At 38.3% G+C, this 15,965-nt stretch overlaps 1 protein-coding gene across 3 annotated transcripts in view; it reads right to left on the bottom strand.

Annotated features, from left to right (window-relative positions):
* The window catches only part of LOC121432030 (A disintegrin and metalloproteinase with thrombospondin motifs 3-like), an 80,558-nt gene extending 68,560 nt beyond the window's left edge, over window positions 1–11,998 (bottom strand). For all 3 annotated transcript variants that reach the window (XM_041629848.1, XM_041629850.1, XM_041629849.1), the window contains exon 1: window positions 11,632–11,998. In XM_041629848.1, coding sequence (XP_041485782.1) covers window positions 11,632–11,712 — 81 coding nt within the window. In that variant the 5' untranslated portion in view covers window positions 11,713–11,998. The remainder of the gene's footprint in view (window positions 1–11,631) is intronic.
* Between the last annotated feature and the right edge of the window lie 3,967 nt (window positions 11,999–15,965).

The following is a 15,965-nucleotide window of genomic DNA, read 5'->3' as shown; positions in this document are numbered from 1 at the left end:
TGTTATACATTATACCATTGCCTTAGCGTGCGAAGTAAAAGTGTCTGTAAGACAATTCATAAAACGTAATTTTCTTGACAAAATAGGTATTCTTACACTCGGAAATGATCTATCAAGCATCTGCATGATCTGAAAACGATATCTCTACTTACAATACAACATAAATTCTATCGATAGATTTGGTGTTCACCAAGCTATACGTTTTATCCGTTAAAAAAATACACGTTCTAACGGTTAACCAAAATTACGCGTCATTTTATAAAATTTAATCAATGTAAAAACATAACACAATTTTCTAGGAAATAACGAAATTGTCCGCTACACGACATGAGTATAAACCGTCAAAGCCAAGTTAGTAAATTTGTTAAAATAGTTTTGAGTCACCATCCTGCCTCGATCGTTATTTGAAAGTACTTGTTCAAGCATGGTTCAAGCAATCAAAATTGTATATAGATACACTTATCAGAATACGTTACAAAGGCTATTCCATAGACTGATATTTAGTGCACACTTACTGCACATGAAATATGAATAATCCATTCAGGAAAACAAATAAATATTAAACATGTTCTTACATAAAAGGAATGGATGTAAATATTTCAATTTTCTATGCATGGTAAGCTTGGGTCGGCTACTTAATTATTTCTTTCTTATGTTCTAAATGCAACAATTCATTTCATGCTTTTAACACTTTTAAAAATTGTTTTCATACTTTCATTATTCTCCATCATATTTTCTTTAAATTTTCGTTTACTTCTTCTCAGATAATGTTAGAATTACTCAAATTGCACCGCATCTTATCAATTTTATGTAGGTTTCAAATGAGGGCAAACCGTTTCATTTGAAATAAATCATAATTTCAGATGAACTTGAAATTTGTCTGTTAATTAAAAAGACCACATCTCCAATCCAAACAACGTGTCCTTATCATATACCGGTACAGCATGCATACAGGCCTATCAATTCCCTATAGAATACCCATGGACCTATAATTTCATGACAGACATACGTACTTTCGATGAGTTGTCTTTGAGACGAATATATAAGAATATCAGCAGTTCAAATTTAGGGGTCATGCCAGGGAGAGGATCTCACCTTGACTCTGATCTAGGTGTTAATTCTATAAATGCCAAACGACAGGTACAGATGTGTGGACGATGGGGGTAAAGTCTACCAGTCATTGCACCCCTGTTATACCTCGGTGGAGGGACGGGAGGGGTCAGGAGATAAAGAGATGGGGCAGGTACTGATGGATCCACGAAGGGGGGGGGGTAAAGTTTGCCAGTCACAGAACTCCGATAAGATTTAGAAATTAGAAACCCAATGGATCTTGGTGGAGGGGTGAGGAGGTAAAGGGATGGGGTAGGTACAGATGGATCCACTTTGGAGGTAAAGTCTACCAGTCATTGCACCCCTACGAGATAATTGGATTTTGGTGGAGGGGAGGAGGTAAAGAGATGGGGCTGATACGGATCCACGATGGGGGGGGGGTAAAGTTTACCAGTCACTGCACCCCGATGAAATTTAGAAACCCAATGGATCTTGGTGGAGGGTTGAGGACTGGAGGTAAAATGATTATACGTACAGATATATCTACTATGGCATGTATGGGGGTTAAGTCTACCAGGCATTGCACCCCTACAAGCCCATTGGATCTTGGTGAGGGGTGAGGAGGTAGGATGGGGTAGGTACAGATGTGTCCACAATGGGGGTGAAGTCTACCAGTCACTACACCCCTTCAAGCCCATTGGATCTTGGTGAGGGGTGAGGAGGTAGGATGGGGTAGGTACAGATGTGTCCACAATGGGGGTGAAGTCTACCAGTCACTGCACCCCTACAAGCCCATTGGATCTTGGTGGAGGGGTGAGGAGGTGAAGGGGTCGGGCAGGTACAGATGTGCTACCACTCATTGCAACCTTATTAGATTCATAAGACCCATAAGACCGAGATGAATATCGGTGGAGGGGTGTGAGGGGTCAGGAGATGGGACAGGTACATATGTGTCCACGCTGGAGGAAAAGTCAACCGGTAATTGCACCCTACTGGATTGGTAATCCTAGCGAATCTAGGGTGGGTGAGGAGGAGAGGGGATGGGCAGGTGCAGATGGGTGAACAATGGGGGTAAAGTCTCCCAAAGCCAGTCATTGCGCCTCTTCTTACAGGATTTATAACAAAGCCCTGTGGATCTTGGTGGAGAGGTGCTCAAGAAGGGGAATGGCTAAGGTGTGGTAGATATGTAATGTAGTGTTATACCTGTACATCTCATGCACTTTTACAAGAAAAGTTATAAATATGTCAAGACAAAATATTTTTGTTAACAGCAATCAGCACTAATGTGTTGCATTTGACACACTCTTGTACAGAGAGAAATACATGCCACTGGTCGGTCGGTCAGGGTTGAGTGACCTGCCTATACACCCCCTAGCTGTGCCAAACCTGCTTGGGGGGGGTGACCGTGTTGGTGTAGCCCTATGTCTAGAAGCGGGGTAGGCTTATAGTTTATAGAGCCCTATAAATGTTTTTCGTTTAGATGTCGCCATTCGTCATTTCATATGTTATATAAATAAATGCCTTTCACAGTTCATGCGTGTGGGCAGAAGTCAATGTCGGACCAATCAGGGGTTAATTTATTGGGAGGGTGGATGGAAAAAAGATCTCACCAAGGGTTATTAACAATGATATAATGTTCATCTTCTGCAAGTTACCAGATTGAAATGTAGACACACAACCCGTCTTTACGTCCCACAAAACTTAAATTCCACCCCCCCCCCAAAAAAAAAGGCTGCAGGCACAGACTAGCACATACAAAACTTGCTGTTTCAATTCAATTCCTGAGCGAGAGGGCATTCAGCACACAAGGCATTATAGGCTGCATATTCAGACTCTTAACTCGAGTGAAGGGTTTGCAATGCAGACTAACTCACGACTGAGGGCACGCAGCTCATTGGAACTTTAGATTCACAGCTTCATCCTCTTTCTATACATGAAATAAAGTCTGGTTCACATATGGGTCTACTTTTATTCACTCACAAAAAATGATGGTAGATATTGGAAACCGTGCTTTTAAATGGCTGTTTTGCCCCGTTACCATGGTATTTATTATCTGTCAAAGCTACCTTCATCTAAAAAAAACTTATTCTGCAATTCGAGTCAGGTTCAAATTTATTTAAATACTCTTCCTTTAGTCTTTTGATTCTTAACAAAATATTTCAATCTGGCACAGGTTATCATGAAAATGCATCCATACCTTTTGTTTTATCTTGTCGTCTCTCTGTTCTGTTCTTGTGCAGAAACCGGCCAGCACATTTATAATTAGAACCGGGAGAAATTGTTTTCAGTAAACACTGTGGTATTAACACCGGTGTACATAATTGATCACATCATTCATTTAACACTGATGTTGATAAGTAGTGTTACGGGGTCCTGGTGTCAATTTTAACACCTCAAGTTTTACAGAGCTGAATTTCGCTCATGATGTAAACCACCCTTATCCCAATATGAACCTAATCAGAATTGACACATCTCTCCCGCATGTCATCTACTTCAGACAACCTCTATCATAAAGACATGTATAGATCACAACATATGCTAGAAGTGACAGCCATTGACAGTTGCGTTCTGTAGCTTGATCATGTTGATGCGCTCTGAATGCTAGCCTACTGGTCATACTGGTGCTGGTTGATGCCAAATTAATGTCTTTATAGTACGCAAATATATGTGCAAGTGAATTTATATGTGAAATGATGACATGCATTCAGGTCTGAGTCGCCTGACTATTTCACATTATTTCACTCAAACTTGTAAAACAGATCATTTCATTCTCTTATACAATGATAATGGCTATGCTTTCATTTTTTTCAATGTCAAAGTTTGTTTATAACAATGTGTGATATTTATGAATAACTTTTGGATCCTACTACCATTCATTCATTCATTTATTCAACCATCCTTCATAAATTAATTATGCATTCACCCTGTCGTTTCCTCATCCACCCATTAATCATTTAATCCATCAATTCATTCATATATTCACTCATTCATTCATTCACTCATTCATTCATTTGTTTGTTTGGTAAAATGATTCTTAAAATACCTAATGTCATGAATAAGTCTCGAGGAACAAAAATACATAACCAATACAGTTCGATTTTAACAAGACTAGGCGCTGAAAATGTCCAATTTATCTAGTACATGTAGAATATAGTGCTACGATGGGTTCCATGACATTTTCTCAGGCGACAATTGCTCCCCTGTAAATTCCACACATTAATGGAATGACCAACTTCAACCATGGATTTAACACTATACCCTATATTTTAAACCTACACCCAACATGATGAAACCCTATTCTAATCTCAACCCTTTATCTTATACCATCATGTATACGAAATAAAGCCCAGAGCAATTGTCGCCGGATCAGATGTCGTGTCACCCTAGGGTGACCTACTTCACCCTAACCTCTTTGTAGTAGGCCTAAATAATACCACATGCCACAACACGGCACAATTTACTCTTGACATCTCCATGATCTAGCACAAGAAAATTAATTTCTTCAAATTTTATTCATCAAACGAGCATAATTATCCCCTAATGCTTACACTACCATCACACCAACCGTACAAACCCCAGTCAGACCGATCGCATGTCATTTGATATAACCCATCTAGCTTTGATCGGTCTGGAGTCGGTCTTACCTGTGTAACTGTAGCTTATAACAATGACCTATATCACCCCCGACCAAGTCACCTCTGGTTTCCTACCCCCTGATAGCAGAAAGGGGCGGGGATATCGGGTGGGGAGGGGGACGTCAGTCCCCTTCTGATTATTTACCAAAATGGTAGCATTTGGACAGGGGAACACCCTGCTTATAAAGGGTATTAAACAGGAGTAAGACAGTGGGGGTGATTTTTATGCCATTATTTTGGTTTATTTCCTTTTCCAAAGTTCACATTTAGTTTCGTAATCTTGATATACAGATAAATGAAATGGATCGGCCATCCGAACTGTATAATGCCCGTAATGCGAAAATAAAATACGATTCAAATGGTTCATCTATTATAGGTGTTTCTCCCCCCCCCGATCAAAATACCCACATACCGCCCTTGTTATTAGTCGACCAGATGCAATGGGCATTGGACGAACGTTTGGAGTAACACGAGGTGACAAGCCCCCTGATAGAGAACCCCTGGATGCAGTCACACTTATGACAGCGGTTCTAAATTGATAATTCAAAGTAACGTATTTAGCAGTGATAGGTCTTGTATGGTGTTTTTCGTGTGACTGTCCTCGGTTACAATTTCTAATTTTCGACCTACGATCAAGTTGGCCCACATAGTTACTCATCATCTCTTTAGTAGGCTAAATGTTTTTGTCATTGCGGTAATAGTATAACAGCTATACTGGTATTCTTTAATCTTATCAAAATATGCTTACCTGTCGCTTTTGCTTCTTTCCTGTTTATTCTGACAAGGGCAGAAGAGGTAGTATCGTTTAATAATGTAACCTTTATGATTATATCACGATTGACAGGCTTTGTAAATAATATATATTCATGATAATTTGATTTGTAATGTTATGTTACTACATGTTTGTATTTTTTAATCGGAAATCATTTTCACTTGTCGAGTTATCTCAACTTACTGCCAGAACAACCCTCAATTGTATAACTTTCATTTTCAATCAATATAAATATCGTATATGTCTACATTCACGTATGTTTGCAGACATCATACGCAAAACTTGGCGGCACATATAGTGATATACAGTGTAACTGACGAGTGATATAGGCTATACAGTCAGGAAGGGAGCCAAACATTCATTGTAAAGGGTGGGGAGGAGTTGATCAGTCCTTTTAATAAAGAAACAAAATCACACACCCCACACACAAAAGATAATTTTCACTAATCACTAATTTTCCTTATAACATTACATTGGCAGCTTATTAAGGGGGGGGGGGGGTGCAGCCCCATGACCCCCCCCCCCCCGCTCTGGATATGCCACTGATGATCATGATCAGGTACACTGAAGAGATTCACTATCAAATCAACCTTCGGATGAACTCGTGCAGAGGGACACGATCATTTCCGAAGTAAAACGGAATTTCCGGAAACATTCGATGAGTGCCGGGGATCAATCCAAAGTGCACTTTTCCGATGAAATACAGATTATAATTATGATACAGGTCATGGAAGAAAGCCTGTGCGCTCCTTATAGTCATTGTAATAACTGAACTATCGAAAATAGGTATATGATATACACTTTTATATAATTTCATTTTATCGGAAAAACGGATGATTATATGTGAATTACATTTAGATGTAACAATCAACTTACATAGTTCAAATATTCAGCAAATTCATGACAATGCATGCTCTCTATCTCATCGTGAAGCAATTTTGATGTTTTCATTTTGTATACTTTATTCTATACCCATTTCTTTATTTTGTCATTTTAATACATTTGAAATGAAATAAACAATGTATAAACCAATCAAATTTGAAAAATTCCCTTTTTTAGAACATCTGACAGGTCGGGTTTCCGGTGGATTCTTTACATCATAATTAAGATGATTATGAATTCGGGATACATTCTGAAATAATATTGATACATTTAAAAGGTATTTTTTCCAATAAATAACATCAGTATTAATATTCTATAGTTCTTCATTAAGCATGTTAAAGGTATTGTTTAACTTTGTGAGCAGCTGATTTAAAAAAATTTCAAACCAAGATGAAACATGTGTACAAGTGCATGTATTAGAACTAATAAACCCTGAAAACAACCATTATTGAGAATGAAAAGCCAAAACTACAAGGCAAACCTCGATTTTGTAAACAGGCGTCTTATAGACACCTAAATAATACACATAAGTGTATGGGATGAAATTAAGATGGTGTTTCCGGTCACTTTATATTTCAATTTTTGAAGCACTAAATAATCATTTTCGAACGCAATTTTTTCTGGGCTTCATTTTTGGAACATATCACAGACACAGGTGACAAGTGTGACCTTCTAGCTCAGATTTTTTAAAAGTCAAACCAATGTTAACCAATCACTTTAAGTTCCAATAAGCATTAACACGGTTATTGAACATAACGAAATATACAATTGTCAATAATGGTACATTAGTATCTACTATACTGTAATGCCCAGACTGTGTCATGGAATTTCTTCCTATATATATCGGATACCAGTTCACCTCACCTGGATGGCTGGGAATCGAACCCACGTCCTTCAGATTGAAAGACGAGAGTCTCGCAGCCACTAGACCACGACGCCCCCAGACACAAATAGAGCAATACAAATGCTTTTCAGTCAGAGCAACAAGATAAAATACCGCTGTTATGTCTGTCGACTTTGTCATCGATTGTGTGTGAAGATTGAGTTCTCATGTCGTTGACAACTTAGGCATCTTTTGATGTTAGGAAATGAATTACATAATACGTAACATTGAGTCAATACTAACATCAGATTCCCATCAAATTAGATTTGGTGATTAAATCATTGTTCCTCCGTGTAAACTGAGTGCATTCTTTCCTTTTTTAAAATTAACGTTTCCCTGACTTGCAAAATTTAGCCGAAATTAGCTTGTGTGTCTGGTTGCAAGACATTGGCAATAAATCAAGAATTGAACTTTTTAATATGATTTTATGTTTTCGTTTCATCGCCTAAAAATCTATCAATTTATAATAACAGGAAATAATCAACAACCTGTGTCCCTCGCTGCCTACAACACATCCCAATTTTAGTTTATTTCATTGTTTTCAGACTAGACTTCCGATATTTTCACCTTCATAAAAGGTGGTAATGTTAGGGTCGTTGCTAGGAAACGAAGCCCCCAATTTTAATCCTCCACCCCCATTATGTCATTTTACACTATACCGTTTGTTGGTTGGGAGTGGCTATTCCTTCATCTTATCGAATCTTAAAAGAAGTGTTTGTTGGTTGCAGTTGTTAGGTGAAAATAATTATCATTCATGATCAATTTTGTAACAGAAAGAGACTAACAAACGCTACAGTCCCAACTAAACCGATACTTACCAATAAACATGATAAAGCAGTTTATTTGGAATAGCATATTATTGGTTGATTTTGGTACATTTGGAGTCAGTATCGTTGATATTACTGCTACTTACTGCATCATAAACAACAGTAAAGTAATGTCTTTCTCCTAACAAAACCCGAAACAAAGTATACGTATGAAATTCAACCCAAAACAGCAGATGTAGACAGTTAATTGTACTATTAATAATCCGCAAATCTTTTTAATGCATTTTCCTTTCTGTACGCTGTATCGACAATCGAATACTGACTACTAACAGGCGAATATCGACTCTATAACAAACTTGACTTAGAAGAACATAATAAGGAAATGAGTGTGATGATGTAGTTTATCGTTCCAATTCAAATCTAGGCTAAACTTCCGATCGCAGATATTGAGACGCTTTATGCGTTGCTAAGCGACCGGTTACCAAATCGTTACCAATTTTACAAAGATTTTATACGTGGGTTAGGGTACTTTCATTCCCATTTGAGAATACCGCTCACACAGTGACCCACAAAGTATGACATCACACTCAGAAACACTGACCAGTATTATATCATGGACTTGGTTACATGCCTCATACCAGTAGGTCCATGCTCATACAGGCAAGCCCTGCTTTAATTCTTAGAAAATCTTCTCCTTTTTTTTTTGGGGGGGCGATCTTTTAGGGGGCCTGTTTGATATGTTATCCGACAATGTTTGTTTTATCCGACAGTTTCCATCGTAACTTTCAGTCATGTGCCTCTCGGCCAAACAAAACTAACATTACCATGGAACGTTGTCACATCTGACAACCTGTCGGACAGTCGGACGACCCTTTACAAAAGTGTTTTTACACTATCAATAGCCCCAAATATTGTATAAAGAACTTTGAAGTGTTTCTCATCAATTGTTTTCAAGGACTGTATAGAACCATTTTCTGCTTCTTTGAAAACCTAAAAGGTTTCAAAATAGACAAGCCAGCTCAAAAATATCTTTGAGTGTGCTTTCATTTTTGCCCTTCTGACAAGGTTTCCAGATACGCCACATCCACTGGTAGTCATGGCAAGTTCTGTTTACATCGACTCGAGCAACATGACTCGAGATCGAAAAGAATGAGTAGTTCTCCACCTGTACCTAATCCCCAAGTCCATGACCAACTATCAATCAGTTCATGAGTGTCAACTAAAAATAAAATGATCCTTGCTAATAATATATTCAGGTGATTTCTATCAGGGTCTCGTTGCGGTAGGGACCGTCATTGTAACGGATCATTATCATTGTCACGATCATGACTAAATTGTAAACTCATTTGTGATAAAGATCCCCGGTAGTCACCTCTCCCAAGCAGAACCTTCATCCATTTTTCAGGTGTTTCCTCGAAGTGCCCACATGTCGAACTTTGTAGCAATTGAGAGAGTGAAACAATCCAACACAACAATGCATTTGGCATGGCAAACATTTGAGAAAAAAATGTCCTTGTGCATTATATTTCTAGCAGCCATACAGGGTACCGCATTAATTCCGAATAGGTAATCTTCAGATAGTTCTAGTAGTAATAATAAAACATATATCATTGTTATCCCGGGCATGGTGGCTCAGTGGTAGACCGCCCGCCTCATGAAAGGGAGGTCGTGGGTTCGATCCCCGGACGAGTCACACCAAAGACTTAAAATACAAACGGGACATTCTGCCATTTGTCAGGCGCTCGACAAATTAAAATGGATTTCACTATGTTGTGCAGTTCCCACTGGGAGAAGAGCTAAAAATTTGTTACGAATCGGCATAAGACAAAATTGGACTAGACTAAAAAAAGATTTGGTTTATCTAGACGACCTATAATCAAGAGGAAATCAAACCCCCTCGGAGCCGACAAGACTGGTTACATAATCGGATTTCCTTTGATTCATCCAAAGAAACACCTGATTGATTATGGACTAGACTTTCTCTCTTTTTTGTTAATTAGAGAATGCGATAACCTAATTAATTATCGCAATTATTCACCTCTGTGTTGGCTCAGTTACTAGTAGCAGAGGGTCCGCCTCACAACCGGTAGGTCGGGAGTTCAAAATCAAATCCTGGCAACGATTAAAAGGACAGAGCCTCGTCGATCTGGCGCTGCACAGCGGGGGCCCACGATCAGTAGGTCAAGATTAGTTTTCGGAAGATTTTCTATTTCTGATTTCCTTTTTGTATTTCTAATAAATCATATGGATTTTTTCACAAATGTCACAATAGATAAGTTGTATACTACCAGACGAACATATGTTTGGATGATTATCAAGATTACTTTCATTAACACGTGTACAGTATAGCATTTTGTATATACATGCCTTCCTAGCAGTCCTGCTTCCTAGACCTGTCGGGTTTTTAAATCTCCTTTACAGACTGTATAATCACAGGCGTTTACTTTTAAAATGCAACACTAGTCCAATATAAAGTAAAACACCACAGAATGCTGAAACAATACCAGTTTTGTTTTGAGCTAACACTAGGCAGGCGCTTAAACAAAAATCAGCGTTAAAACAACATTGGTTTGATTCTAAACTGGTGTTGTATATTTTGAAAAAAATCTGATCCTTTCGTCATGTAATGACATATAATTTGAACTCTTGTTCAACTTAATAGTTTATGTTGCTGTTGTTGCTGTTGTTGATTAGGCCAGTGGTGGTTTAACACGCTTGCCTCTTAAAGAATATGTACCAATTGCCGTGGAGGTCTTAGCTAGCTACTATATTCCAATCCAATACAAAGATAAAAAGAAACCTCGTACTGGTCTTGACAACAAACGAAGCATAATAATTTTGCTTCCACATAATGTGACACCAATCCTTGCAAGTAGATGACCAATATAGCCATATTTGACACTCAAATCATTGTAAACCGTCTCGAATAGATAATTACAATTACAATAATTTTCTTAATTATTAAAGCATAGGAAAGGAAAGACACCCAGTGAACACAACATAAGAATACAGTGCAAATCTTCTGACACACCAATATCCCATATTTCCAGCCCAGATGAACTCAGCTTGGCTAACATGGTTAACATAAGTTGGGTTTAGAATACGGGGAATGATCTAGGGCCTACTTGGAGGAGACCTATGAATGCTATGGAAACAAGCTTGAATTGGCAGCATATATGTAAAATCATGGAGCTAGCTATAGCTCTATGGTAAACTCATGAAAGTGGTAAGCAATCAAGACATGACCTGTTCGAAGACCTACTGAGATCATTGCAGTTTGAAAATTAAGGTTTTAGCACGGATATTTGTCCATGCTTAAATGAGCACGACATTCAGACAAAATCCTATATTTGCACTCAGAAATGACAAATGGAATGAAGCTAAAACTTTTGCTCTACTAGTACTACAGGGAGATGCGAAAAGGAAACTATCTGTTGTATTAATAGCTCTATGTTTTGATCATGGACCTGCTACTACTACTGATGGTTGTGATACAGACAGTTTAGAATTACATAAATCCTCATCTACATTCGCCGAACAACAAAAAAGCATGTAATAAAATCTAACATCATTGTTTGTTTGCAGCTTGTCAATATACCAATGACCTAACACAATAATGGTTCTAGAAGGATCAATACTCACCACTGAGTTATCACTCATTAATGTGATTCCCACGGTCATACACAGAATGACCACCCTTGCACTCTGCCCGATAATTCCCATACTGACTTGCTGTAGTAAATTGCACCATCAACAAAAAAATATTTAAGTTCAGTGTCTGTGATATTCCGCTTGATAAACCACGGATGGAAAAACGTCGATTTAAAAGAAATGAGAATCCAACAGGTGTAGTCCAAAGTTATAACTTTCCAAGTTTCAACCTGACGAATGTTTTCAGTTGTAGTGATGATGGCTCCCTGAGCCCAAAGTATTTATATGATGTGTTAGAGTAGCACCGGTTCGACCACTGATGCCATCCCGATGGTACGCTACGGAGTACTGTGCGATGTACAGAGAACGGGTGTGCATGGGATTGATGCGTGAGCGTCCGTTCTCGTGTTTCGCTCGCAGTGCGAGCTTGCGAGGGTTTCGCGGGTGCGAAAGGAAAAAAAACTTTTGAAGGGCAAAAAGTGAACTGTTATAATTCACGCATAGTCAGCAGGAGTAGTCCAGATGGCAACTGCATGAACATCTTCTCTCAAGCATGGTCTTCTCTCCTTCTCATTCACCCAGAGGTGGTACCAGGTGGGAGGGGCATAGGGGGTTTTGCCCCCCCCCCCCCCGTTGGAACCTGTGCCCCCCTTCCCTGGCCTCCCATCCCGAAATATTGGAAAATAATGTAAAAGTGCAGAATAATCCCCCCACAATTTCGTTTTGCCCTCCACTTCCCGCTCCTTTTCCACACACACTCTAAAAAAAATGTTTTCGCCGCCCCCCCCCCCTTTCTCTCTCATCTCCAGTTTTCTTTCGCTCATTATCCCAATGGTAGTGTAAGGTCGATCTTTTGTGGGGAAAACATAAACTTTACGACCTCTTGTCTATACTCCCCCCTCACTCCCCTCCACCATCCTCTCTCCAAAATATATTTTTTTAAATCAAACAAGAGATCACTTTCCATCCTACCTGTTCCACAAAGTTTCTTCCAGCATCATGAGCACATGGAACCTTTTGGAACAGGGATGTCCAATCGACGTGACGCCATAAGAGGTACAAATTATATACTTTGTGAACTCTAAGCCCATTCGACATGTGAATAGCCGTACACAGACATTTTTTTCCGGGGGGGGTGCAGTGGTTGCCCGAGCCTTAATTTTTGTTCATGAAAAAATGAAAGCGAGGGAGCGAAGCGGCCGAGCTTGTTATTTGGACGCTATTGCATATTGTAAAGTGAAATTGAAGGATTCGTGGATACTTTTGATGAAAGTTTCAAAATTTATGGGAGGGGGGCAACTGCCCCTCCCCCGTTGCCTGCAGCCATACCAGATAATGTTCTCTGCTATAATAGTCCATGCTGCTATGTTGTATTTACGAAATAAATATATTTATTGGAATGGGAACTGCTGAAAGTTATACATGATGCATGTGCCACCTGCGGAGTACACCTATCTAGGGTTTCTGCTCAGTAAATTCAACCGTACTTGATCTTGATGATGGAAAAACTTGGGCCACCGAGCGCCATTTAGGCCACAAGTTTTGTATATTTGGCCTGTATTTAGGATTATCTACAGAAGATTAGTGAGGCACATTCTTTTTAAAAAATACTTTGTGGTTATCGATCTTTATTTATTGTTCCCATAATAGGGTTACACTACTCCTTGATATGATACATACTTTTTTCTCCAATCTCTTGAATTTCGCTGACCATAAATCCCATTCGTTTCATCATCATCTCCCCTTGGTAGCCATCCATCCTCTATGAAATGAAATATGAACCTACCTGGAAACAAAATAATTAATGGGATGGTCCGAGCTGAAAATATTTGTATCTAAATCAAAAGAGTAAAATTTACAAAGCAAAATGCTGAAAATTTCATCAAAATCGGATAACAAATAACGAAGTTATTGAATTTTAAAGTTTATCAATATTTTGTGAAAACAGTGATATGCACATCGTCATGAATATTCATTAGGTGGGCTGATGAGGTCACATGACTCACATCTCCGAGTTCCCTATTCTTATGTTATGACATGAAATCATAAATATTTCATTTTGTCATACATGTGTAAATGATGATTTTATATATTAAAATGCTAAAGAACAAGTGGGGATATGACATCATCAGCCCACCTATCATGAATATTCATAAAGACATGCCTAGAAGTGTTTCACCGGAATAATGCAAATCTTTAAAATTCAATAACACTTGTTATTTGTGATCCGATTTTGATCAAATTTTCAGCCTTTTGCTTGGTGAATTTTACTCTATTTTTTTAGATATAAATATCTCCAGCCTGGACCATCCCTTTAAGTCAGTGAAAGGCCAGCCAGGTTTGTCAACTATAAGCTATGTAGGCTATTGAAGAACAGCAAGGGCAACCTAAAATGACAAAACCATCATGTTGGAGTGTCTGATATTAACCTGTGCACGGAATTAAAGGTCCTCATCTCGTAAACTGTAAAAACGCTATTTAAAATTCAAAAGTATGTTGTTTAAGCCCACCACTCAACAACTACTGCTTGAAGTTTTAGATAAGTTGTTTAAAAGAGTTTAAACAGAATTTCAAGAAAAAAAATCAACAAATTGTTGTTTGAAATATGCAACGTACCTTTTTTTTACTGTTCACTCTAACAACAAATCAGTCAAAAATGACTAGTTAATAGGGTCAGCTGGGTGCAACTGTTATTCTAGTCATATTTAACTACTTTCTAGTCGCATTTTACTAGAACAGAGTTATTTCTGAATATATGTCAGAAATGTGACTATCAGTGATTACCATATCAGTTGCACCCAGCTGACTTCTGGTCTAGTCAATTTGACTGATTTGTTTGATCAAGAGCATGTATACAAGCAACTAACATGATAATCAAAGTATAAGGGTCCATCGGCATATATGGGGGAGGGGCTTAGGGCACTTGAACCGCTCTGCAAAAAAAAATCCTACGATCAAGGGCGGGATGGCGGAGAAAAGAAATTAAAAGAAAAGGAAAGGGTGAAATATGACATTTTAATATCATGACAATATTATCCCAGAAAGTAGATTTCCATTTTATATACACTCTTAAAAAGGATTGGTCAAAATGACCAATCTGTTGGTTAATATGTGTCCGACCGATAAAATTGGTCAATATCAACCAAAATTTTGGTCGATTTGAACCAATAATTTGGTTTGCTTTTGACCAATTTTATCGGTCGGACACATATTAACCAACAGATTGGTCATTTTGACCAATCCTTTTTTAGAGTGTAAGACTTGCTCTCCAGTGACTAAGAAACTTTAACCCTATATACACGCAAGAAGAAGAAAAAAAGAGGAGGGGTAAGAGGAGAAGGAGGAGAAGGTGGAGAAGAAAAGGGAGAAGAAGAAGAAGAAGGTGAAGGAAGAGAAAGAGGAGAAAAAGAAGGAGAAGGAAAAGAAGAAGAAGAAGAAGAAAAATAATAAGAGGATGATATAAACAAACAAATAGAGGAAGAAGAAACAATGTGAATGAAGAGAAGACTATAATTTGTAGACAAATCTGTCCATTCCTCTCTTAACACGTCTAAGGATATAATTACTCGCTTGATTTAAGCTGTCTTTACCCGGTTTGACATTGACGCTTTAAAGGTCAAGTACTTCCGTATTAGTTAAATGTTAAAGGCCAAGTCTGCCCCTACAGCGCGTTGGTATGAATAAACAAAAACAGATAAAGGCAAGCTTCAATCTAAAGAAAAATCACTAAAATCGGATTTAAATTTTTAAAGAATTACGGCATATAGATATTTACTTGATTTCTCAAAACTGTAATTATTTGAGAAAATGGAGAAGAGAGTGGAAAGAAGACAGAGTGCCGATGATAATATTTCTTTTAATGAAATTTGAAATGGTCAATTTTTCGTAATTCTGATTAGGAAGCTTTTGCTAAATGGTTATTTCACATACTTGATGAGATGTCCCATCTTTAATAAAGTGTAAATATTCACTTTAAGTTCTCACTGACAAGCCACCCACGTTCTGAATCAATTCTGGACAGTTCATGTAATAAGAAATGAATTTAACATTCCGAGCAGTGTTTGTAATCATGAAAAAGATGTATATCTAATCAAAGAATCAACGCGAGCGCGAGGAGTGAGCTGAAACTTTTAATATACTGACCAGAAAAGGAACCTATCAAAGACTGTTGCATTAGTGACTCATGAATAGGATACATATCTCACAAATCGAATAATGCGAGCGCGAAGCGCGAGCTGATAATTTGTGATACTCCAACCTGAAAACTGGACATTCTTCGCATTTCTTTTTAGTAACATAAGGGGCCGCGGAAACGGAGGGGGGGG

The sequence above is a fragment of the Lytechinus variegatus genome, chromosome 18 (genome assembly GCF_018143015.1).
Source record: "Lytechinus variegatus isolate NC3 chromosome 18, Lvar_3.0, whole genome shotgun sequence".
Lineage (NCBI taxonomy): Eukaryota > Metazoa > Echinodermata > Echinoidea > Temnopleuroida > Toxopneustidae > Lytechinus > Lytechinus variegatus.
This window is presented reverse-complemented; position numbering and strand designations above follow the sequence as displayed.